This window comes from Littorina saxatilis, linkage group LG4 (assembly GCF_037325665.1).
Source record: "Littorina saxatilis isolate snail1 linkage group LG4, US_GU_Lsax_2.0, whole genome shotgun sequence".
NCBI classification, from domain to species: domain Eukaryota; kingdom Metazoa; phylum Mollusca; class Gastropoda; order Littorinimorpha; family Littorinidae; genus Littorina; species Littorina saxatilis.
In genome coordinates, this window is record NC_090248.1 from 2,467,286 (window position 1) to 2,493,519 (window position 26,234).

Here is a 26,234-nt window from a genome sequence, read left to right on the forward strand (position 1 = left end):
GGCCATATTCTTGGCCAGTGTCACATGGTAGTCATGTGACCTCCAATAGGCAGATGTGTCAACATTGCTATCACACAAAGCTAAAAGTTCAAGTGAGCCGAATATATTTTTTGGGGCGCATTTCTTCAACCCAGAGGGGAACTTCGCTGCCTGTACAGGCTGATACGCTGCAGTGGTGGTGCTTCTACTTAGCCAAATGGTTCGTAGAGGTCTAATTCTGGAATTTTGGATTTTATTTGCAGAGGTTTTGTCAATTTCTGCTTCAGTTCAAATGTTGTGTCGTCGAAATCCGTATGAGGACACTTGTTGGATCGAATGATGTGTACGTCTGCGTGTACTGGTCCGCGTGTGTGTTATATCCGGGTGAATTGTACACGATTTATTTCACACTTCACAGAGTTTTTCTTGCTGGGCCCATCTGGTTTAATACCCAGGATACAAATTACAAATCGTTCATTTATTTCCTCATTTAACTTTATGGTGAAGTTGATTCTGTGCTAAGCTTACTGGGCCTTTGCCGAGACTGACCGAGGTGTTTTGTTTACACCAGTAAAGGTGGTAGCAGCCTCGGTACATCTAGGTCAAACAGAAGGAATGATTGTTTGTTATACAGTTATAATGCTTATAATTATTTTTTATTCTGTTTTTATTATTTTATGATGTCTCCAATTTAGCTACATACATTACAATCATTTACATGTATACATATATATATATATATTAAGTGAATAACTTTAATTAATGAAAGGCTTAATTAAACCTGGTTTAATTTAGAATGGACGACCCCGAGCCTCACAAAAGTGCCTGTATCTCTAAAACTATTGGGAGTTTTTGATTGGGACTTCATGTAATCATCAAACACCACAGAACCTTCCTATTGACCACTTTTTAAAGGATTATCTTTGTAAACAAATAAATAAACAAGGACATCATTTGAACTACACAGTCTGAATGTTGTGGGTCGTAGACGACCCATATGGAATTAAAGAAGGTGTCTTACGATGTTTATTCCCATTGGGATGACGTGGGTCGTGTATGACCCATACTCTGCAAAGAGGCGGGAAACAGTTTATCGCTATTCGGATGGCTAGGTCGTTGACGACCCATACTTTTTACGTTGAATCCTTCTTTAGAAAGTATGGGTCGTACACGACCCACATCCTCCGGACTGTGTAGTCCAAAGCGTGATCCGGTGAAGGTTGACGACCCATACTTCTTACGTACAATCCTCCTTTAGACAGTATGGGTCGTACACGACCCACATCATTCGGACTGTGTAGTCCAAAGCGTGATCTGGTGAAGGTTAACCATAGATCACTATCGGATGTGAAGTGTGAAGTGTACATGAGCACATTGCTAAAATGTAAACAAACCTCAGTGAATGTCAAACTGACTCACCCAAGTGCAAGCAGTTGGCCATTAATGTAATGTTTGTTTTGGTAGCAATGGGTGGCTCTTTTCATATAGCTATACACCAAAGATAAGAGCAAGCACAGGTATCTTTGAAATTGAATCTATTTTTTTTCTTCTTCTTCTTCTTCTTCGTTCATAGGCTGAAACTCCCATGTTAATTCACTCATGTTTTAGCACAAGTGGATGTGTATGACCGTTTTTACCCTGCCATGCAGGCAGCATACGCCGATTTCGAGGAAGGCATGCTGGGTATTTTCGTGTTTCTATAACCCACCGAACTCTGACATGGATTACAGGATCTTTTCCGTGCGCACTTGGTCTTGTGCTTGCGTGTACACACAAAGGGGGTTAAGTCACTAGCAGGTCTGCACATAAGTTGACCTGGGAGATCGGAAAAATCTGCACTCTTAACCCACCAGGCGGCAGCGACCGGGATTCGAACTCACGACCTCCCGGTTAGGAGGCCGATGTCTTACCACCACGCCACTGCGCCCGTCGAATCTGTATTCAAATCCTAAAATACTTTCACGCAGAGTGGCATTGACAAGTTTATGAAAAGAAGCTATACATGCACTGTGTGAGATTTTAACTGAGAAAGTGTATCACTTTTGACAGGGTGAATGCTCACAAAGTTTCATCGACAAACAATGAATTTGTGTTTGCAAAGGTGTTGACAATGTCTATAATGTTCACCACGTTTTATTGAAATGACAAAGTTTGGGCAAATCATTACGGGGTAACATGTACTGTACCATTTCACAACAAATTGAAGATTTATTTAGGGTGGGGGCTTTTATTATGTCATGATATTATGTGACAATGAGTGCCAGCTAGTGTTTGAAGATATCCGACTGTTTAAAGGTTTCTTGCAATGTTATTATTTGTTAACATTTTTGCTTTGGATCAGGGATGTCTCTTTGCATGAGCAGTTGACGAAATACTGAAACTTATTTCACTCTATGAAAACTTTGCTGTGATTTCCACAAAGCTGCCGAACTTGTTCACAATGGGGGCAAAGCTAGGTCACTCCTAGGACTTCTGAAAATTGCTGAAACTTTTGTGGTCAATTTTGCAAATTTGCTGAAGAAATACATCCTAGTAACTGCCCTGTGGGTTGGACTATTAACATTTGTGCATTCTCTGTGGACTGCATGATGCTGACAGTAGCCTCAGTATGATTACCTAGAAACACGGTTTGTAACCAACCAACTCAGATTGGGTTGTAATCTCAGTATTGTATGCAAAGCAGGCCTTAATTAAAGTGGCGAGTATTTTTACTCGCGATGGCGAGTAGAAACATGTAAATGCGAGTAGAAATGTTCATCTACTCGCCAAATGCGAGTAAAGAACTTGATGAAACAAATTGTTGGTTCGGCTAGTAAAGTTTGCTCTCTGGCTAGTAAATGTGCAGAATCACTAGCCAAATTAGGCGTCTCTGACAGTACGTACACCATTTTTTTGACTTTCAGGGCTGCAAGGTTACTTCAAGCAGTAAGTTTTGACTTTTTGATAGGCTTGGCAACCACTGATATGTGTATACTTAAATACATTGTACAGGCTTTAGCCGAGTAGGAAAAAGAAACAAACATACTTTGTTTTTGAGAAATACATTTTTTATGTCATAATATTTACAACACAAATAATCATTGTCATGAAAGTAAGATTTGAGGAAGTAAAGAAGTGAAAGTAATGGGAAATTTGAAACCATACAAATTATGACTAGTCATGAGGGTCTATTAGTTTAACGCCTCCTGTATTCCAAAACACACAGGAAGTAACATAAAAACTGGGTTACATGCAGCGAAACAGAAAAGATGTGAACAGTAACGCACATGTTGGCTTTTTGAAAGCTTTCCTGACAGAGGAATCACAGGGATTGTAAATCACAATACTGATTATATCAAGTATTAATTAAAACCAAGCAACCAACTATCCAAAAACAAAGACCTTTAAAGTCTACTTCGAAGACCTTGGGATCAACGTACTAGTAAATGTAACGTACGTTTTGTCTTGTGAATAATAAACGTTCCAATTATATCTACCATTCTTGTTGTTTTGATTTTCAAGCAGCCAACTAATAACCAAGTAGGTTATTGGATCTATTAACCAAGCACTCTTGGTTTCATAAACACAACAAATGAATTGCTTTGATTGTCATTCGATTCAAAACTGAAAAACACTTTTACAATACACAGGAAGTTAATCAAACTAACTGCGTAATTAACTGAAACATGAAGGAAACACATCTGATTTGCAAGAGTTACCTCCTCCTTCACCTCCCCCTGTCCCCATTGAAGACTTAAATAATTCCTCGCTTCAATCGCTTGCTTACGAAAAAGATTGACTGTCCATTTTGTTTGTTACAAATAATACTCTTCATTTTTCAGACCTGATTTTATCAGATTTGTGGGTATACAGTGGAACACTATATTAAGAACTCCAAAAATCTGAGAAAATCTAGTCTGAAAAACGAGGGAGTCTTAAACTGGGGTTATATACATTTACAGAGGGTTTTAACAGAAAATCTTAGAAAACAGGGTCTTAAAAGGGAGGGATCGAATCTTAAATTGGGGGGGGGGGGGGGGGTCATAAAAGGGAGGTTCTACTGTAGTTCTATTTTTGAATGGAAGGGGGAGGGGGGGGGTGATCCCTTGTAAGCCACCTACAGTCAATCCACAATAACGGCTGAACAACTGAACACAATGCTACCACTATATACTATAGGGCTGTTACAATGTTATAGTTGAATGAAGGGCTCCCTTCCTCTCCGTCTGTTACTGTACCATGTGCAACACAAAGACAAGGACATTCATGCACTAGTGCTTTTCCTGGTGTCAACATGTAATAGTGTAGTACACCACTGATCTGTGCATAAGCTTTAATGTTATATTGTAAGATTTTCCTCTTGCTAAAATGGGTGCTTACAGTGTAACGCCGCCTCCTTTAAAGACACCCCCCTCCCCCCCCATTTTAGACAGTTAAGAATTCTCCCATTTGAAGACCTTGAATGTTTTCTAACATTTTCTGTTCCTGTCTGTAAATTTACCTCCATCATACATTACTCCTTCCCCGTTAAGGCCTCATGTTCTTACATTGTCTGAAGGATTAAGAGGGAGGCTCCGCTGTACAAACACTTGAACAGTTGATGAATAGAAAATGAACAAGAGAAGGTGTGCAAATATAACATGCAGATTCAGATAGACACCTGGATTATGTATGCTACTCAGGAAGCTCAAAATAAACTGCAGTGGACCACCCCCCCCCCCCCCCCTTTAATTTGAGACCCCTTGATTAAAGACTTCCTCCCGTTTAGGACCCAGCTCTTATCTCAGATTTTCAGTTCATAACCTTACCCCAAGTTTAAGACTCAATCCCTCCTTTTTAAGACATGATTTTCTGAGATTTTGTAAGTATAAGAAGAGTCAGGTTCCCCTGTACTTCTCAAGTTTCTTTGACACTGAAACCCACAGCTCAGGTCAGACATCAGTCCTGCTATATCAAGTACAGTGAAACCCATTAGCTCAGGTCAGACATCAGTCCTGCTATATCAAGTACACTGAAACCCACAGCTCAGGTCAGACATTAGTCCTGCTATATCAAGTACACTGAAACCCACAGCTCTGGTCAGACATCAGTCCTGCTATATCCAGTACAGTGGAACCCCCCTTTTAAGACCTCCCCTTTTAAGACTCCCTCCTTTTTAAGACCTTCCTTTCTCAGATTTTCTGTTCATACCCAGCTCGCTAAACTTACCTCCATTTTAAGACTCCTTCCCTTTAAGACTTGATTTTCTTAGATTTGTGAAGGTCGTAAAGGGGGGTTCCACTGTACATTGTATTGACCGTTATTCTTTGTGTGTGTGTGTGTGTGTGTGTGTGTGTGTGTGTGTGTGTGTGTGTGTGTGTGCACTGTGTGTGTGTGTGTGTGTGTGTGTGTGTGTGTGTGTGTGTGTGTGTGTGTGTGTGTGTGTGTGTGTGTGTGTGTGTGTGTGTGTGTGTGTGCACTGTGTGTGTGTGTGTGTGCACTGTGTGTGTGTGTCTGTGTGTGTGTGTGTGCACTGTGTGTGCACTGTGTGTGCACTGTGTGTGCACTGTGTGTGTGTGTGTGTGTGTGTGTGTGTGTGTGTGTGTGTGAACTGTGTGTGAGAACTTCCTGGTACAGCCTTGTGTGGGGTGACACTGACAGTCTTTTGTAGGCTGTGAAAAGGTTTGTTTGATACCTTTAGAGTTTGTAACTCGATCAGTAATATCTCATTTTTTGTTAGGGTGCACAGTTACTTTAAGCTTCTTTGAGTTACTCTCTGCATCTTGTACCCCTTATTTAACCCCCCCCCAACACACACACAAACACTGTCCCTTAAATTATTACCAAGTTTTTTTTAAAGATTTTCTGTCAATAAAATGTGTAAATCAACCTCCATTGACACACAGTGGATCCCTTTTAAAACCTGATTTGTTCAGATTGTTTTGATCGTCTCTGGGTCAGTAAGATATTGTCATAGCATCTGTAAGTTTATATCTCTATTAAACTTTAGACTCGCCTCTCTGTTAACAGTTAAGACCTTACATGTTGTCTGATTTTGGGAGTCTTAGTTGAGGAAAAGGGGGTGGGTATAGGTCCTTGAGTACTGTAGGTAACTCAAACTGACTTATACAATAAAAACTAACTGAGTGGTGTTTGATTATTTTGTGGGCGTTTCTGCCCAGCAGTCGTGGACCTCATGGACCTCTTTGCTTGCTTGCAAATTGGAATTGAAACCCCTTGTATTGAAAAGCCCCCTCACCGGCCTTCCCTGATTAAGGTCTATTCTCCTCCTCCTCCCTGTAAGGCCGACTGCTGTTCAAAACATCTGTAGGTCATTATTTACAGATGGTCTCTATTTTGAGACCTCCATTACCTTTAAGTTAATTGATTTAGGACTGATTTTCTCAGTTGCTGTATTTTGTTTTGCAACCATGAAAGGGGTGGGGGTGATGCACACTGAGTTCCTTGCCAGACCGTAGAATTCAAAGTTTACTTGTGAACGGCAAAGTAAAAGACGGAGCTGGTAGGTGAGTTATATGTATCATGTTCATGCAATTCTTGTCTTCGAAGCTTTCTCTGTTTGTTCTGTCTGCCAACTTTGTGGGGGTGTGGGGGGATAAAGTTTTAAGCTGTTCAGTTGTGGGAAAGCGTGCATGTGACGTAAGATGAACTTTGTTGCGAGAGTTTCCTTGTACTCGGGTTTTTTCCATTGAATGCATGCTGTTGTTAAAACGTTCAAAGGTACATCCGGTTTTCATAGTTTCATTTTCAGATATTTTGTTCAACTTTCTGTTAAAGTTTATTCTTTTCTTTTAGTTTAAAATTGTATTGCTTTGAATGAGTTTAAAAGTATATATATATGGGTGCGTCTCAGAATCTCGTCCTCTGTTTGTGACATTATCACCAAAAGTAAAATCTTCCCAGAAAACTTTGATAATACTATTTACACACTTCTCAGGGTGTACCTTTTCAGTTTAAACAAGAAAAAATATAACATTGCCTTTAGTTTGCCATATATTGAGCATTATTTGGACCATGTGTGCAAAATCACCCGTGTAACATGGAAAAAATAAAAGACAAAAAAACTGCATTTATAAGGCTGAAAACGACTTTTATTCAGTTATTATTGTTGAATCATAAGCCATTATAGAGTTCAATATGAAATGACTACATGCAAACAACAAAATAATGTTTTTTTCAAAGTTCCATGCATTCGTCAAAATTTCAATACAAAAATGAAAATTAATTAATGATATCCTGATCAGAACATGTTGATACATGGCATTCATTCAGTCTTATTGACATTTAACCTTCACAATAGCATATATACAAAGATTTGTTGCTCTAAGACAAAATGTTAGAAAGTTATCCCAAAAGAATGCAAAATGGTCACCGATGTAACATGGAAACATCACTTTTGTAACAAAGAAACGGTTATGCTTTTTCCCACAAACTTTACTAAATGAAGCTGATTTTGCAACCAGATTCTTCTTAGGTAAAATGCCAAACACTAAAACAGGAACAGAAAGAAAAAAAGCTGGACAAAATCAAGCAAACTTGGCCCCAAAAAAGAGAAACATTAATGAAAAGTTCATCACCCACGTAACTCGGAAACGAACAACCAGACATGTATTATAAGGTTTGACATGAAGAATGCAAATGTTCAAAAGTGGTTCATTCAATTGTTGAGACAACAAACCAAAGGCATTGGTTACATATAGAACAGTTGCCACTTGCAGTTAATTAATTTATTTTAAAAGAAATAATGCCCCCTGGCATTGAAGGTGGGGTCACGAATCATGGTTGCATCAGATGTAGGGACTAAGGAAATATCATCGATCCCTGGAAAGCAATAGTAGTTCCCCTCCGGTTTCCTTCGAAGGAACGTTACCACCAGTTCATCAGGTCGAATCTCTTGCACCTGAAACATGCAAGTACCTGCGATTTCAACTAAAGATTGATGCAATATGTGTACTAGTTTCACTAACTGATGAATTTGTTTAATGTCTATCAAGATTTTGATGCATCCACATTCACTGGCTAAAAACAAAATAAAGTAATTATTTTGTTCAGACTTACCATTCCATTGAACATACAACTTTTACAATTAAAGAAAACATTGACACTTACCGTTCCTTTAAATGGATTTCGGAAATTTAATTTTGATCATAATTTTTTATATTTTTAATTTTCAGAGCTTGTTTTTAATCCAAATATAACATATTTATATGTTTTTGGAATCAGGAAATGATGTAAAATAAGATGAACGTAAATGTGGATCGTTTTATATAAAAAAAAAATTATTACAATTTTCAGATTTTTAATGGCCAAAGTCATCAATTAATTTTTAAGCCACCAAGCTGAAATGCAATACCGAAGTCCGGCCTTCGTCGAAGATTGCTTTACACAAATTTCAATCAATTTAATTGAAAAATGAGGGTGTGACAGTGCCGCCTCAACTTTTACAAAAAGCCGGATATGACGTCATCAAAAGTATTTGTCGAAAAAAAGAAAAAAACGTCCGGGGATATCATACCCAGGAACTCTCATGTCAAATTTCATAAAGATCGGTCAAGTAGTTTAGTCTGAATCGCTCTACACACACACACGCACAGACAAACAGACACACACACACACATACACCACGACCCTCGTTTCGATTCCCCCTCTATGTTAAAACATTTAGTCAAGTTTTGACTACGTGAAATCGAAAGAAAAACTATTATTAACAAATGTGTAGCCTAATTTTTCACTTCATAGAATATCATAGCAGCAAAAACTCACCTTTTCTTAAGAACCTTGGGTGTTGATCACTGTCGTAACAAAATCACAGACTTCGGAAACATTCTCGAAATCTTTCTTCGCTGCTGGAAGCTGAACTATTTCTCTCTGTAACTGCGCATGCGTAGTCACCCGCACCTCTAAGTCACTACGCGCAAAATAGTTCTAATCTTTCTTCAAAACTCTGAACATTATTTGCAAAACCGTTCACCATCGTAACGGAATTTTGAAGAAGCATGTCATATTGCGCAACTTTCAACTTAGTTTGCAGATGCAATTTTGAGAAAATAATACTTAAATAACATTTAGCTTAGCGATTTTCTATGCCCTTTCATGTCAAGATCGTGTTGAAAATGAATATGCAAATTCTAAAGTTCAAATTTAGGACTTGTTGCTGTTGCACGCGTGCGGAAACATATGTTACGACAGTGATGGCAAACTTTCAAGCGATTAATTTCGTTTAAAAAAACAATTCTGTGGACAAAATAACATTTCAACTGTCAAGTACACTTAAACCAAACACACATAACAAAAATAGCAGTCCTTGGACATTCTAAACGATTCTTGTAGTGAGGTACAAAACTAGTTGATGGTTCATGTCACAGATCAGACCTTCATTTTTCACGCATTTAATCATTTCTTTCGCAAAACAACCTTCATAATAATCATGCAAAATACTCAGTTTTGTTTGTACTATTTCTTTATTCATTTTACTTCTCAAACATACCAATATCATGATTTAAAATTCAGTATGTTTCAATTGTGGGCTAATTTGATTATGGCACACACAAAAGGATCAGTTTCTGAGACGCACCCATATACTAATATTTACTATATTCCATTAATTACATACATGTATAAGTCAATTTTTTCTTCAAAATGGTTTCCTCAGGCAGTTTAATTTACCTTTTGTCATGCAATTAATGCACAGAACGTAAGGATAATAGGAAAGATGGAAAAAACCCAGACATGTTCAGTATGACACAAACTGCTTCCCGCAGTGGGGCACTGCGGTTATGAAATTAAAGGCCCCTCCTGTTTTTGGAACCGCAGGAGCTTTCTAGTTTGCTGTTAGGTAGATTTTTGGTTCCTCTTTCCTGTCATGCTCTCTTTTTCTTCATGAATTCTTTTCTTTTTTCTGCCTTCTTGCTCATTCACCTGTATTTTTTCCAAAAATCTCTTCTCTTGCCGCTTGTCTCGCGATTCATGTATAGTTTAATCTGTTAGTGTTCTGATGTAAGTCCAGCAGTAGATAGGTTAAGCCTATTTTAACATACTGGAAACTGGTAATCTTCCAGTAGGTATTAATTTAGTTTTACTAAAGCCTGCTGGGACACAAGTAATGGGTTAGTGCATTTGTAAACAGGAATCGCTTGACAAGTGGCCCCCTTCATCCCCCCCTTCCTCGTCCTGATATGGCTCTGCGTAGTCGGCTGGACGTTAAGCAACAAATAAACAAACAAACAAACACAAACTGTTCCACAAGAGTAGTAACATGTACAAATAATACCCACTTCCGGGTACATTTTCCATAATTCATTTTTGTATGATGATTATATTTTTCAACTTTATATACAGTGTGGGACAGTAATGTTGATGCTCTTAAAAAAATGATTTATGGAAGAAAATACTTATTCAAATGTAATCTTTACAGCATAAGAGAGCGACCGGTTTCTCTGACAGCCTTGCAAAGAATTGCCCAATGGGAAAATAGCCCAATCACTGAATGCAGTACAGGGAAGAATCTTAGGTTGGGCAATGCTAGGACAGTCAAACCCTCCCAAACAACCACCCCAAAGGATCTACTTTAAGTTGCCCTTTGGTGGTCGTTATTGACACGGCTGTCTCTCTGTTCCTACTCAAATCAACAGTCGAGGTTTAGTGCACAGACTCAAATTCATTGGCATCAAGTTTTCCTGCTTCAGGGCTATTATTCTCATGAATCATTTCATAAATTTATTCACGCTAAAAATAAAATTGTGCTTTCCGCAGGACTTTCAATTTATGGGCATTAATTACATTCACATAAATTGAATGTGTACCTGGATTTTTCCTGGTTGTGCCGTAGTGTGCACTTCGTTGAGTGTCAGCTGGTGCACTGTGAATTTATACCTGTAAGTGGTCAGTGGAACCTCACTTTCAAGACTTTTTTCAATCTGAGAAAGCTAGGCTTTAAAAGGAAGGGTCAGTCTCAACATAGAGAAACAGTGGAACCCACCTTGTGAGACCCCCACACATCTGAGACAATCAGGTCTTAAAATGGAGCTACAGTGGTACCTGTGGTGAAAGGACACCCTTGGGACCAGCTTAAAGTGGCCCTACATTGCAGGCGGCCTGTCAAGACAGGTACATTTTGGTAGAGATAATAGACAAAGGGAACCCAGAATGTGTCCTTTTAAGGGAGGTGTCCTCTCATGGGAGGGGCCACACATGGCAGCTGGTACCACTGTGTAGTCTTAACATGGGGGTACACTTACACAGGTAATGAACAGAACATCTGACAAAACAGGGTCTTAATTAAAAGGGAGGGAGTCTTATTCACAGCAGTGTTTCCAACAGAAAACATCTGGAACAAGGGTGTGGAAAGGGAGGGAGTCTTATTCACAGCAGTGTTTCCAACAGAAAACGTGTGGAACAAGGTTGTGGAAAGGGAGGGAGTCTTATTCACAGCAGTGTTTCCAACAGAAAACGTGTGGAACAAGGTTGTGGAAAGGGAGGGAGTCTTATTCACAGCAGTGTTTCCAACAGAAAACATCTGGAACAAGGGTGTGGAAAGGGAGGGAGTCTTATTCACAGCAGTGTTTCCAACAGAAAACGTGTGGAACAAGGTTGTGGAAAGGGAGGGAGTCTTATTCACAGCAGTGTTTCCAACAGAAAACATCTGGAACAAGGGTGTGGAGGGAGAAATCTGAAGCGGAAGACTGCTGACGTTTCAAAATCAAGAATAAAAGGAAACAAGAAAGGTGATACGATTGTGGAACATTTATTTATGACAAAACATTTATTTATAAACGATTGTCAACATTTCGTTTTGTCATGTTTTGTTTGTTTGTTTAACGCCCAGCCGACCACGAAGGGCCATATCAGCGCGGTGCTGCTTTGACATATAACGTGCACCACACACAAGACAGAAGTCGCAGCACAGGCTTCATGTCTCACCCAGTCACATTATTCTGACACCGGACCAACCAGTCCTAGCACTAACCCCATAATGCCAGACGCCAGGCGGAGCAGCCACTAGATCGCCAATTTTAAAGTCTTGGGTATGACCCGGCCGGGGTTTGAACCCACGATCGACCTCCCGATCACGGGGCGGACGCCTTACCACTAGGCCAACCGTGCCGGTCGTTTTGTCATAATTAATGACAAAGTATAACATATGATCTTAACCTTTCTTTTTTTTTTTTTTTACATTTTAAAGGGGGGAGCTCACATCTTGAAATCCGGGTCATAAAAGATGGGCCCCACTGTACTTCCTTGTGAAAAAAGACGGGACTTGTTTAACAAACTCCACCCATATCAATAGGAATATCCAGTGTTAAGCTTGTGTACATGCATGAAAAAAGACCGGGCTTGTTTAACAAACTCCACCCATATCAATAGGAATATCCAGTGTTAAGCTAGTGTACATGCATGGAAGAAGGTTTGGACCGTCTACCCCTGAAATGTGATTTCTGATTGTGAGGGTGTTGCCTTTACCTGTCATCAGGTGGAACAGGTGATTGATCAGGTAGGGTAAGGCAGTTTAATTGGATTTTGTGTCAAGAAAGAAATGAGATCCACCTGCACATGTGATTTGGTTAATGTTATTGATAGGGAGACATCTCTTTTCAGTGCGTGTGTGTGCAGACATTTTTGTTACCATTGATGTGACTTTAATACATCAGACGAATGTTTCTCTTCCTGACAGAAACACACACACGCATGCGCAGACACATAATGAATCCACACACTAACACACACGCACACCCATCCCCCCCCATCCCCCCCCCCCACACACACACACATCTTACAATAGCAGGTGACTTAAATAAGGTTTTATTGTGTTTCATTTTTAGTGAACCTTTTGATGTAAATCAGTAAATTAAAACTGTTAATTAGTCACTAGAACATTTCTTCCCTGGGTGACATCTTATTAATGTGCAAACATTTAATCTTGATTTATATTTATTTCAGATTCTGCGTTGAGGTTTTTCGACATATCTAATACAGTGTACAGTGAAACGATATCTCCAACTTCATCGTCCATTTCAAGATTCAACAAAATGGGCTAGTTTGCTGTGCATTGTGTTGGTGGGTTAGACTTGACACGACTTGATAACTCTGCCTTTGATGTGTTGTGCAAGTGACGTCCATGCATAAATGTTTCCTTGAAATAAATTAGGTTTCCAGCGACTAATTCGTTGTAATTGAAACAAGGAAAGTTATCTTGAGTCATTTGAGAAATGAACTCACTGCAGTAGGGAAAATTAGACACTTTTTGAGATTGATGCCAAAACGCAGAAAACCCAACCTTGCCTCATCTCTACAGAAAATAGTTTTTCAGTGGTACCATGAGAAAAGATTATGTGATAGACTGAGTAATTACTCAGCAGAAGTTTCTCATTTCTTCTGCGTTTGACTGGACACCAGAGACAATCAGTGACATATAACATGAATGGCTGAAGACTTATAATTGTCAATGAAATTTGACCGATCCAAGAGATCCTCTCCTTATCTCTGCACCTGCACAATGGCGACCATGGAAGCGACGGTTTCATGGAAACGGCAGTACCTGGACTCTCTGTCCAGCGGCCTCGAGCGTCTCCTCAACAACGAGAAGTTCTCCGACACGACGATAATGGCAGGGACGTACACGTTCAAATGCCACAAGGCCATCTTGTCGAGCATCTCGCCCTACTTCGAGGCCATGTTTTCGTCGGGGATGAAGGAGAGTGTGACAGGATTGGTGAAGATCGAGGGCATCGACTACAACGTCTTCAAAGACATTCTGTCCTACATCTACTGTGGCTATGACATAGTGAAGGAGGCAAACGCTGAAGAGGTGAGAAAGGTGGGGGGGGGGGGGGGGAAGCGGTGTGTGTGTTTATGTGTGTGTTTTAATGTGTGTGTTTTAGTTTTGTGAACCTCTTTGTGTGTGGCTTGGTGAGTGTGTCAGTGTGTATATATAAAAATGCAAGTGTGTGTGTGTGTGTGTATGCAAGTGTGTGTGTGTGTGTGTGTATGCAAGTGTGTGTGTGTGTGTGCGAATGTGTGTGTGTGTGTGTGTATGTGTTAAAAATTGTCTCTGTGTGTGTGCGTTTCAGCCCAGTTTAATTTGAATGTGTATGGTGTGTGTGTTAGCACGTCAGTGTGTTACGCTTGTGTGTTAATTCCCAGGTACTCTGTTACTGTTAGTATGTTGCTAAGTCTTTGTGTCCGCATGCACAAATGCAACTGCAAGAAAATTTAAGACTAAATATATGAATGTCCGTGCCCACAGAAGTTTATGCGCATATATATGGGGAATGTTTGCGTACACGTGTGCCTATTTCAGTTAATGTCTTGTTTATGGTTTATGCTTAAGTGAATGTGTCACAGTGTTTGCATGAAGTATACATTAAATAACTCGCATTGCTATCACATTAATTTATTGATTTTTGCAAACAGCGCACCATGCAGGAAGATTTAGAAATGTAATCTTTGGTGCTTATCGCACTGAATGTGATCAATTTAGGCATGCGTATTGAAGTTAGTGACCTTGAAAGTTGAAGAAAGCTGAACAAAATTGAAAATGTAAAAACTAGTTTTTATGACCGTCATTTCAGCGCTGTAGTTTATATGGCTGTGAAAAATGTTCCCTGGTAGAAAGTAGGCAGTCTTGTCAAGGAAGATGTAAAACTGGAATCTCCAGGACAGTGGAACACGACGCCCCTTGCAAGGCCTACATCCATCTTAGAAACTCTGGTCTTGAAAACGAAGGTCATGCAGTCTTAAAAAATGGAGGTCACTTTACAGATGTTATGAAGAGGGAATGTGGAATAGTAAGGTCTTAACCCTTACACTGGTCCAATACCGTAACACATGTTACATGTTACATAGCCACTGGTCCAATACCGTCACACATGTTACATAGCCACTGGTCTAATACCGTCACACGCGTTACATGTTACATAGCCACTGGTCAATTAACCCTTACACTGGTCCAATACCGTAACACATGTTACATAGCCACTGGTCAATTAACCCGTACACTGGTCCAATACCGTAACACATGTTACATGTTACATAGCCACTGGTCAATTAACCCTTACACTGGTCCAATACCATCACACATGTTACATGTTACATAGCCACTGGTCAATTAACCCTTACACTGGTCCAATACTGTCACACATGTTACATGTTACATAGCCACGGGTCAATTAACCCTTACACTGGTCCAATACCGTAACACATGTTACATGTTACATAGCCACTGGTCAATTAACCCTTACACTGGTCCAATACCGTAACACATGTTACATGTTACATAGCCACTGGTGAATTAACAGAGAGAAAAATAAAGAAAAACGGTCATATAGGTTTTCGCATCCATGGGAGGTGATCGGTAATCGGAACGGACCAAACAGACTGAGCCAGTAGCACGACATGTGGTGACAACCAGGTTCAATCCTCACGTTTGGCGTCACGTCCGATTTATTTCCCATAGTCAACTTTGTGCGGACTCTCCTCTGTGTCCGAACACCCCTGTGTGCACACATGAACACGATAAAGAACCCAAGCAAGTTTCACAGCGAAAGTCTCAGGGCTTGGAAACAACAATACACGCATGCTGGAGAAGAAAAAAAAAGGGTAGCGCCGCGCCGTACGGTATTGCAGCTTGCTTTCCCCAATGAGAAAGCAGCCGGAAGTTCCATGAGGGCAATCTCACAGGACTGTATACGATCTGGTTCTTATCCTTATCCTTGTTTTCAGGTGTTGAAAGGGGCGGCGGTTCTTCAGATCGAGTGTCTGCAGCGTCGCTGTGAGGAGTTCTTGTGTCGCAGTCTGTCAGCACAGAACTGTATCTCGCGATGGAGGCTGGCACACTGGCACAGCTGTATGCACCTTCGTGACAGGGTATGGTGTTTGTGTGTGTGTGTGTGTGTGTGTTAGCGTGCATGCATGCGTGTGTGTGTGTGTCGGCACAGAACTGTATCTCGCGATGGAGGCTGGCACACTGGCACAGCTGTATGCGCCTTCGTGACAGGGTATGGTGTTTGAGTGTGTGTGTGTGTTAGCGTGCATGTGTATGTTAGCACACGTATGTGCGTGCGTTCGTGAGTGTCGGCTCACAATTGTATCTGACACTGGAGGCTGGCACACTGGTACAGCTGTAGGCACCTTCGGGACAGGGTATGGTGTTTGTGTGTGTTTGAGTGCATGCATGCGTATGTGTGTGTATGTGTATACTGTAGGCACTATCTCACACAGATGAAAGCTGGCGCACTGGCATCTTTGAGATAGGGTATGGTGTGTTGTTGTTGTCTGGGTGTGGTACTAGCATGTATGCTATAGCACTGTCCAGGACAAAGGAATTCCTATATATGTGCATGACTGCTTACATTGTTGAAAAAACCTGTTGTAATTGTTATGAATAATATTATAAATCCTCATGGTGCACTATAAAGTTTTTTAATTTTATTTTTTTACACTCCAGGCGTGGACGTACGTGATGGAGCACTTCATGGAGCTGAGCAAGACGGAGGAGTTCCTGGCCCTGGAGCCGGACGAGCTAATGAGCATGCTGAAGGACGACAACCTCCATGCCCCTGACGAGGAGTTCATCACTGACACTGCCGTCAAGTATGATAGTGTTTTTATTCAGTGTTGTTTTGTTGTTCGTCTCTCTTGGTTCTTTCTTCTCCTGTTGATAACCTCTGTATATTTACTGTTGATAACCTGTGTATATTTACTGTTGATAACCTGTGTATATTTACTGTTGATAACCTGTGTATATTTACTGTTGATAACCTGTGTATATTTACTGTTGATAACCTGTGTATATTTACTGTTGATAACCTCTGTATATTTACTGTTGATAACCTGTGTATATTTACTGTTGATAACCTCTGTATATTTACTGTTGATAACCTGTGTATATTTACTGTTGATAACCTGTGTATATTTACTGTTGATAACCTGTGTATATTTACTGTTGATAACCTGTGTATATTTACTGTTGATAACCTCTGTATATTTACTGTTGATAACCTGTGTATATTTACTGTTGATAACCTCTGTATATTTACTGTTGATAACCTGTGTATATTTACTGTTGATAACCTGTGTATATTTACTGTTGATAACCTCTGTATATTTACTGTTGATAACCTGTGTATATTTACTCCCATTGTAAGACTCCCTCCTTTTAAAGCACTCATTTTCTCACATTGTTGAAAGGCCTTTAATTAAGAGGGGGGTTCAGCTGTAGCAATTTCTCTGTTGTGTGCAGGTGGGTGCTACAAGACCCGGAGCAGCGATCCAAGCACCTGCCGGCCATCTTCCACAGCGTGCGTCTCAGTCTGGCGCGACCCCAGTTCCTCATGGACGTCGTACGCAAGAACGACATGCTCAAGGACTGCCCCGAGGTCCTACGCGCCATCGACAAGGCGAAGAACTTTCAGCTGCTTCCGTCACGCCGACACGACTTTTCGTCAGAGCTCATGTCGCCGCGGCGATGCTCTCGTCTGGAGGACATTCTGGTGGTGCTGTCTGGCGGAGAAACACCCAAGCCTCCGTACGTGCGGTCCAAGGATGTGTTCGCATACAGCTTCAACTCCAGGACGTGGTACCACCTGGCGCCGCTACCGCACGATCCCGGCATTGAGTTCGCTTCCTGTGTCCATGACAACGACATTTTCATCACGGGTGGTGGCATGCTGCAGACTTGCTTTTTCAGGTATGGGTGTTAGTGTTGCTCTGTTGTGAATGTCTTGTTTTCTTAACAATTTACGTTCTTCAGTGGAACCCCAATTTAAGACTTCCCTTTTTAAGCCTTTTTGAGTCACTTGAGAAAAAGTGACTCTATGTAATCGGTCAGTGTTAGTCTGTCCGGCCGGCCGTCCGGCCGGCCGTCCGGCCGGCCGTCTGGCCGGCCGTCCGTAGACACCACCTTAACGTTGGACTTTTCTCGGAAACTATCAAAGCGATCGGGCTCATATTTTGTTTAGTCGTGACCTCCAATGACCTCTACACTTAAACGATGGTTTCGTTGACCTTTGACCTTTTTCAAGGTCACAGGTCAGCGTCAAAGGAAAAATTAGACATTTTATATCTTTGACAAAGTTCATCGGATGTGATTGAAACTTTGTAGGATTATTCTTTACATCAAAGTATTTACATCTGTAGCCTTTTACGAACGTTATCAGAAAAACAAGGGAGATAACTAAGCCTTTTCTGTTCGGCAACACACAACTTAACGTTGGGCTTTTCTCGGAAACTATAAAAGTGACCGGGCTCAAATTTTATGTGAACGTGACTCATTGTGTTGTGAATAGCAATTTCTTCCTGTCCATCTGATGCCTCATATAATATTCAGAACTGCGAAAGTGACTCGATCGAGCGTTTGCTCTTCTTGTTAAGTTAGTTAAAGTTTATTCAGAAATAGTGTAATAATACAAATTTGCGGTCTTTTAATGTTAGAAATGTTCAAAACTGAGGATATAAATTGACAGCTGGTTGTACCAACCAGTGGATGTTGAATTTGACAGATGTTTTCCTATAGAATGCAATCATTAGTCTCCGAAAGCTTGACTGTTTTTTTTTTGAGAGGTAGGATTGGTTCTTGAAAGGATCGAGATTCCAGTTACCAGGGTGACATTTTCAAATACTGTGCATGTAACAACAAAAAAAGAATCGATAGAATGAATCATTGAGTAATGGTCAAGGGGGGACAATCTGCAGGAAGAACTATTACATTGTAAAATAGTTTGGGCTTGATTGTGTTGTTTGCAAAGAAAGAACGACATATTTTAAAAAGACCTCAAAACCTGAAACTAACACAAAGACCAAGGGGAGAAAAAGAAACCAAAACTACAAGTGCGTGCAGAAACAATCATTGTTGTTGTATATTTTTTATTTATGAACAGAGAGTGTGGTACAAGCTAGAATACTGATCTAAGGGAGAGAATCATGAGTGAGCCAAGTCTGCACCTCAGTGGAGATGTCTAGTACTATCCTGAATCAGTTGTTTGTGAAAATTAGAAACCTCTTTTGTGTTTATCTTCTAAATATGAAGTTTACAAAAATAAAGAAAAGAGTCGAGCTCCTCCCCTCTCCCTCCCCCCAGCAGAAGTACCAGTAGATTTCTTCAATAACCCTTCGCAAGAAAATTCTTAAACACTAAGCTGATTTTTTTGTATACGCAACAACCTTTTCTGTGTTTATTGTTTGCATTTATAACATTACTTGTTCAGGTATCGATCAAAGAAGAACAAGTGGACGCAGGTGCGAGCCAAGTTGAAGAAAGGACGGAGACGACACGCTATGGCCGCCTGTGGAAACAAGATCTACGCCATCGGAGGATTCAACTCGGAGCTGGAGGAAGGGGCAAGGGTCCAGAATTCTATCGAAGAGTATGAGCTGGACACAGGTTGGTTGAGCTGGAGGAAGGGGCAAGGGTCCAGAATTCTATCGAAGAGTATGAGCTGGACACAGGTTGGTTGAGCTGGAGGAAGGGGCAAGGGTCCAGAATTCTATTGAAGAGTATGAGCTGGACACAGGTTGGTTGAGCTGGAGGAAGGGGCAAGGGTCCAGAATTCTATCGAAGAGTATGAGCTGGACACAGGTTGGTTGAGCTGGAGGAAGGGGCAAGGGTCCAGAATTCTATCGAAGAGTATGAGCTGGACACAGGTTGGTTGAGCTGGAGGAAGGGGCAAGGGTCCAGAATTCTATCGAAGAGTATGAGCTGGACACAGGTTGGTTGAGATGGAGGAAGGGGCAAGGGTCCAGAATTCTATCGAAGAGTATGAGCTGGACACAGGTTGGTTGAGCTGGAGGAAGGGGCAAGGGTCCAGAATTCTATCGAAGAGTATGAGCTGGACACAGGTTGGTTGAGCTGGAGGAAGGGGCAAGGGTCCAGAATTCTATCGAAGAGTATGAGCTGGACACAGGTTGGTTGAGCTGGAGGAAGGGGCAAGGGTCCAGAATTCTATGGAAGAGTATGAGCTGGACACAGGTTGGTTGAGCTGGAGGAAGGGGCAAGGGTCCAGAATTCTATGGAAGAGTATGAGCTGGACACAGGTTGGTTGAGCTGGAGGAAGGGGCAAGGGTCCAGAATTCTATGGAAGAGTATGAGCTGGACACAGGTTGGTTGAGCTGGAGGAAGGGGCAAGGGTCCAGAATTCTATCGAAGAGTATGAGCTGGACACAGGTTGGTTGAGCTGGAGAAAGGGGCAAGGGTCCAGAATTCTATCGAAGAGTATGAGCTGGACACAGGTTGGTTGAGCTGGAGGAAGGGGCAAGGGTCCAGAATTCTATCGAAGAGTATGAGCTGGACACAGGTTGGTTGAGCTGGAGGAAGGGGCAAGGGTCCAGAATTCTATGGAAGAGTATGAGCTGGACACAGGTTGGTTGAGCTGGAGGAAGGGGCAAGGGTCCAGAATTCTATCGAAGAGTATGAGCTGGACACAGGTTGGTTGAGCTCGAGGAAGGGGCAAGGGTCCAGAATTCTATCGAAGAGTATGAGCTGGACACAGGTTGGTTGAGCTGGAGGAAGGGGCAAGGGTCCAGAATTCTATCGAAGAGTATGAGCTGGACACAGGTTGGTTGAGCTGGAGGAAGGGGCAAGGGTCCAGAATTCTATCGAAGAGTATGAGCTGGACACAGGTTGGTTGAGCTGGAGGAAGGGGCAAGGGTCCAGAATTCTATCGAAGAGTATGAGCTGGACACAGGTTGGTTGAGCTGGAGGAAGGGGCAAGGGTCCAGAATTCTATCGAAGAGTATGAGCTGGACACAGGTTGGTTGAGCTGGAGGAAGGGGCAAGGGTCCAGAATTCTATCGAAGAGTATGAGCTGGACACAGGTTGGTTGAAAGAGAGAAAACAAAGTAACTGTTGTTGTCTTGTTCTTTTAACATTTGGTCGAGGTTTGACTAAATGTTTTAACATAGACGGGGTTTCGAGACAAGGATGGTGTGTGTGTGTGTGTGTGTGTGTGTGTGTGTGTGTGTGTGTGTGTGTGTGTGTTTGTGTGAAGGGAAATTCTGAGAAAACTACTGGACCGATCTTCATGAAACTTCAAATGAGAGTTCCTGAGTATGATATTCCCAGATGCTTCTTTACATTTTATTGGTGTAATTGCAGTACTTTTTGAAGGGACTTGAGTGCAGAATTTAAGGAAAGAATATGAGATTGACACAAGCTGGTTAATTATCAGAGAGAAAAGTAATTGTTGTTGTGTTCTTTTTTTAATTTTTATTGGTGTAATATTTTAAGGGACTTGAGTGCAGAATTTAGGGAAAGAATGAGATTGACACAGGGTGGTTATCACTATCATAGAGAAAACAAAGTAATTGTTGTTGTTTTATTTTTTAATGGGTTAGCATTGTTGTTGTTTTTGAAGGAGCTTGAAGGCAGAATTGGAGGAAGATTGGTACAGGGGGTTCATCAGAAAGAAACTGTTATTTTTATTGGCTTGTCTGCATAAGTAATCAGTGAGTCTTAGGAATGAGCAGCGTTTGTCTGTAATAAGATAATTTGAGCAGATGATTTGTGTCTCATTTATATTACCTCAAAGGTGAGTCATATAAGCAGTTGCTATTCTTGTTGTTGTTTCTCTTTTGTGTTTAAAGGGTTGATCTTCTAATAAATTTCAAAGAGGCAAAATTCCATCATTCAGTTGAAGAATACGAACTTGACAAAGGCTAGTCAGCAGGCAAAACAAACAGAATTTTGCTTGTAAATTTGGACCATAATGATAGTTTTTGAAAGAATCATGCATTGTTTTGTAGTGTTTTGTTCACATTTTTTTGCATGAAAAAAGAGGGGTTATTTGTTTGGATTGAACGCGCACACACATGCACTCTTTTGTTGTCTCGGCTAGCCACGTTACTATGAGTTTTTGTCAGACTCTGACATCACATGGCTCATAGAATGAAATCGATACAGTAGTCTATCTCTGTGTCTTTGTGTTTTGAATGAAATTTTGTTTCTTCTTGTAACAGGAGAGTGGACAGAAATCGCTCAGCTTGTTCAGCCGGCCAGCTCTGTGTCTGCCACGGCTTTGGGCGACCGCATCTTCATCTATGGAGGAGAGAAGAGCGACCGCACCGACTCGTGCGTGGTGCAGTGCTACGACACGTCGCTCCGCACCGTCACTGTCATCGCCGCACTGCCCGTCAACTGTAAACTGTCGCGTGCAGTCATGTGTGACAATGACACCTACCTCATTCTCTTTGATGGAAAGGTGAGTTAGGTTGATTTTTAATTTTGTGTGTGTGTGTGTGTGTGTGTGTGTGTGTGTGTGTGTGTGTGTGTGTTCCTTCTCACAAAATAAAAACCCACCAGATTTACTCTGAAAGGCTTAATTCTCCCCTCTGATTTTGAGCAAAAATTAACTTTGAATGTCATTTTCCCAGAACACTAGAGAAGAGAGCTGTCATAGCAGCAAGCTTTAGGTAAAAGAAGCAAAAAGCTCAAGATCTTTGCAAACAGGTAAACAGCTTAGTTATTGGGCTTTAATAACCAGGCCGAACATTCTTGTTATGAATATTTCAAAGCCCATTATGTCGTGATCAATTCAGGCTTGAATTTTGTAAAATAATGCTTTCATGTACACAATTTCAGAAACAGCTGTTGAGGAATCCTTATCAGTGGAGTCTAATTTAGACTTTCCGTTTGTGTTATCAGAAATGAGATGTGGACTACTGCCAAAAGAAAAATGTCCATGTTTTCTTATCTTATAATTATTATGTATCCAAGTAAATGTTACCGAGAGCACTTTTTACTGTTTTTTAAAACTTATGTTTTGTCGTTTTCAGGTGATCAAGCACTCGCCAGACGAAAGCGCAACAAAAGTTGTGGGACACATCAAAAACTTTGACCGCGTACATTTCGGTCTGGTTCACCGTCGGGGGATTCTCTACGTCTTAGGTGGGCAGAAAGTGGGACCCGGCCCCAGTCGCGCTCTCTGCGACGCCATGATTAGGTTCGACACACGTAGCAACGTTGCCATGACGATACAAGATCGTGTTCCCACGCCCAGGCTTCTCGACAGCTGTGCCAAGATCACCATCGACAAGAAATTCCTTCAGAAGGAGAATGTTTGTGAAAATCCAAATTCGCCGACATGATTGTTGCTGTAATGCCAGATATACTATCACTCACTCAAAATCTAATTTCACCAAAATGATTGCTACAGTAATGCCAGATATACTGTTGGAATGGTATCGCTCCCTTGATCCTCAAAGTGCAGTGCTTGTGAACCCCTTAGAACCAGGGCTCCTGGAAGAGGCTCGAACTAAAGGGTTCTGGGACTCCCAGTGGAATTTCCCGGTCCTAACATCTGGAAAAGTTTTGGAAATTCTGTGAGACCCTCAAAAAAACAATTGTTTGTCATATCGGGTAGATTGACTCTGAAAGTCCATGAAACCAGATCCTGACCAAAACTGATCAAGCCTGCATTCTCTAGCAATTCCTTGCATCACATTTTGATGATTTGGTCTGGTTTGATTATAAACTACAATTTCTAGCTTCAGATTCTAAGCCTAAGATGAATGATAAGGCAGTCATTGTTCTACTGTAGTTCCCAGTGGTGTTAAGTGTCAAGAATGCCCTCAACATTTGGAGTGATTGGTGGGGGTTGGGGGGGGGAGAGAAGGTTGTAAGAGTGAAAGTAACATAGCTGAAAATGTGGCAACGGTTTCCGTGATGCGTTAATTGATAGCAGTGCCGGGCGGGGATGTAGCTCAGTCGGTAGCGCGCTGGGTTTGTATTCAGTTAGCCGCTGTCAGCATGAGTTCGTCCCCACGTTCGGCGAGAGATTTATTTCTCAAGAGTCAACTTTGTGTGCAGACTCTCCTCGGTGTCCGAACACCCCCGTGTGTACACGCAAGCACAAGACCAAGTGCGCACGAAAAAGATCCTGTAATCCATGTCAGAGTTCGGTGGGTTATAGAAACACGAAAATACCCAGCATGCTTCATCCGAAAACGGCGTATGGCTGCCTAAATGGCGGGGTAACAAACGGTCATACACGTAAAATTCCACTCGTGCAAAAAACACGAGTGTACGGGGGAGTTTCAGCCCACAAACGCAGAAGAAGAAGAAGATAGCAGTGCCAAACCATCAGGAATATTTTTCCCCTTGTCTGGTTTTCGTTTCAAAGACTGATTGAGTTGTGTCAAGGCAAGCCAAAGGAGTTAAAAATATTCCAGAAAAAACATATATGGGTTCTTGAACAGTTAAATAAAATAAACACAATCAAAAGGGAGGGAAGAAATGCAAACTGTTTAAGTTGTATATATATACACAAAATACAATGAAGTGTGTGCCAAGTACAGTGTTGTGCCATAAATACCAGTCATAAGGAAGAATTTGTAGAAGAAGAGGTCAATTTGCAAATATTTTCCTGCCCGCGTGCAGTGCCACAGCTATGCATGTGTGATACAGACCTGTCTAGGGGTACCACACTCTCTGTGGTTACTATGGTAAACTCTCTGTGGTTACTATGGTAAACTCTCTGTGGTTACTATGGTAAATAGTCATCAGCAAGGTGTTCCAGAAAATGTCCAAGAAAAGCGTTTTTTTTCGTTTTTTCTTTTATCTAATCAGACTCATCTTGAGTATTTTTCTCACTCTCAGTCTCAGTCACCTGGTCTCAGCACAGGTATTTGTAAGTCCAATAACAAAAAAACCCATAGTTATATAGTTGATTTAGTAACATACATTTCTGGACACTTGTGTGTAAGTGTATGTCATGAGTTGAATGTGCTATGAAGAAGAGATAGAGTCAGGGGCCTAGACTTTAGACATTTCACTAGCTATTTTGCAAAGCACCACAGATGTATCCCGGCTTTTACAGGGTGCCTCGTTTCTCAGCAGTGAGAAATTGCGAGTGAAGCGAGTGAAGCTAGGAAGTACCCTTCATTGGGGAACGCTCGCCGCGAGGAACGCTATAGGACGAGGTGCTTGCTGTGTGAGAAAACCTTGCGGCTTTACACACGCAGTGCCTTGTTTCTTAGCAGTGAGAATTGGCGAGTGAAGCTAGGAAGTACCGTTCATTGGGTGCTTGCTATGTGAGAAAACCTAGCTGCGACACAGTGTCTGCCATTAAATTCTTACCTGTCCAGTACATAATTGTTTCATAGACACCCTTGCTGTCTTGCAATGGGAGGTGTTAGATCTAAAGTAACTCTGGATATATGAGCCTGTGTCATTACGGTATAAATGCTCTTGACAAGCAATGAAGCAGCTATGTTTGAAATGTCCCACTTTGAAAGCGTCTGATTTTGCAATTTCTGCGCATTCGCATTTGTATGAATTTTTCCAAGACTTTCCAATTGATAAAAACTGATGAAATTAGGGCTACTTTCTCTTAGAAGGGTTTACTTTAAGAAGGTGTTGTGCCTTTAGTGTCTTGCTGATTTCCTAAAGAGAAAATATTGTTGAAAGATATATATATAGGCATCTTCTTGCTGACTACGTTTTGTCACAGGCTCATGCATGTATGCTATTGTCATGCAAAAGCATAGACATATATTATGGTGATTTACAACATGTTTTTCAGGGGAGTGAAGATGTTATAAGCAAATGACATGACAGGGTGGTTGGTTATTTTTCTGTAAATGTATACGTATGCTTTTAAACTTACATGACTTCTATGTGTGTGTGTGTGTATTTACTGTGTTGTTGAAAGATGTGAAATGTTCATGCGCTTACCTGGTACTTGACTTACTCTCCACAAGAATGAATTCCACAATCTCATAAACTATTACAACCTGTTTTTTGCTCTGTGAAGTCATAAACTACAGAGGTAATAAAACAGTCATTTGTTTGCTTTGTAATCAGAGTACGTACATTTTTGAGACAATTGTGCAAGTGTAGCTTTCATGATTTTTGCTTCTGGATGCAGTAGAGAGGAAGCAAGGAAAGAATACATATTGAAATCAAATTGAAACAAGTCGCGTAAGGCGAAAATACAATATTTAGTCAAGTAGCTGTCGAACTCAGAGAATGAAACTGAACGCAATGCCATTTTACTCGTAGCATCGTCAGTCCACCGCTCATGGCAAAGGCAGTGAAATTGACAAGAAGAGCGGGGTAGTAGTTGCGCTAAGAAGGATAGCACGCTTTTCTGTACCTCTCTTTGTTTTAACTTTCTGAGCGTGTTTTTAATCCAAACATATCATATCTATATGTTTTTGGAATCAGGAACCGACAAGGAATAAGATGAAAGTGTTTTTAAATTGATTTGGACAATTTAATTTTGATCATAATTTTTATATATTTAATTTTCAGAGCTTGTTTTTAATCCGAATATAACATATTTATATGT

General features: G+C 41.0%; 1 protein-coding gene across 2 annotated transcripts; it reads left to right on the forward strand.

The window, feature by feature from the left end:
• Positions 1-26,013, forward strand: LOC138963760 (kelch-like protein 6). Of its 2 annotated transcripts, none has more exons than XM_070335609.1 (8): positions 1-199; positions 12,895-13,762; positions 15,676-15,819; positions 16,400-16,545; positions 17,195-17,641; positions 19,158-19,333; positions 21,904-22,145; positions 22,720-26,013. In XM_070335609.1, exons 2-8 carry the CDS (start codon positions 13,400-13,402, stop codon positions 23,029-23,031), a joined length of 1,830 nt encoding a protein of 609 aa, XP_070191710.1. In that variant the 5' UTR covers positions 1-199; positions 12,895-13,399; the 3' UTR covers positions 23,032-26,013. The 2 variants fall into 2 exon arrangements, with proteins under 2 accessions (XP_070191710.1, XP_070191711.1); XM_070335610.1 differs by lacking the exon at positions 1-199 and adding an exon at positions 11,818-12,448.
• Positions 26,014-26,234: the final 221 nt, after the last annotated feature.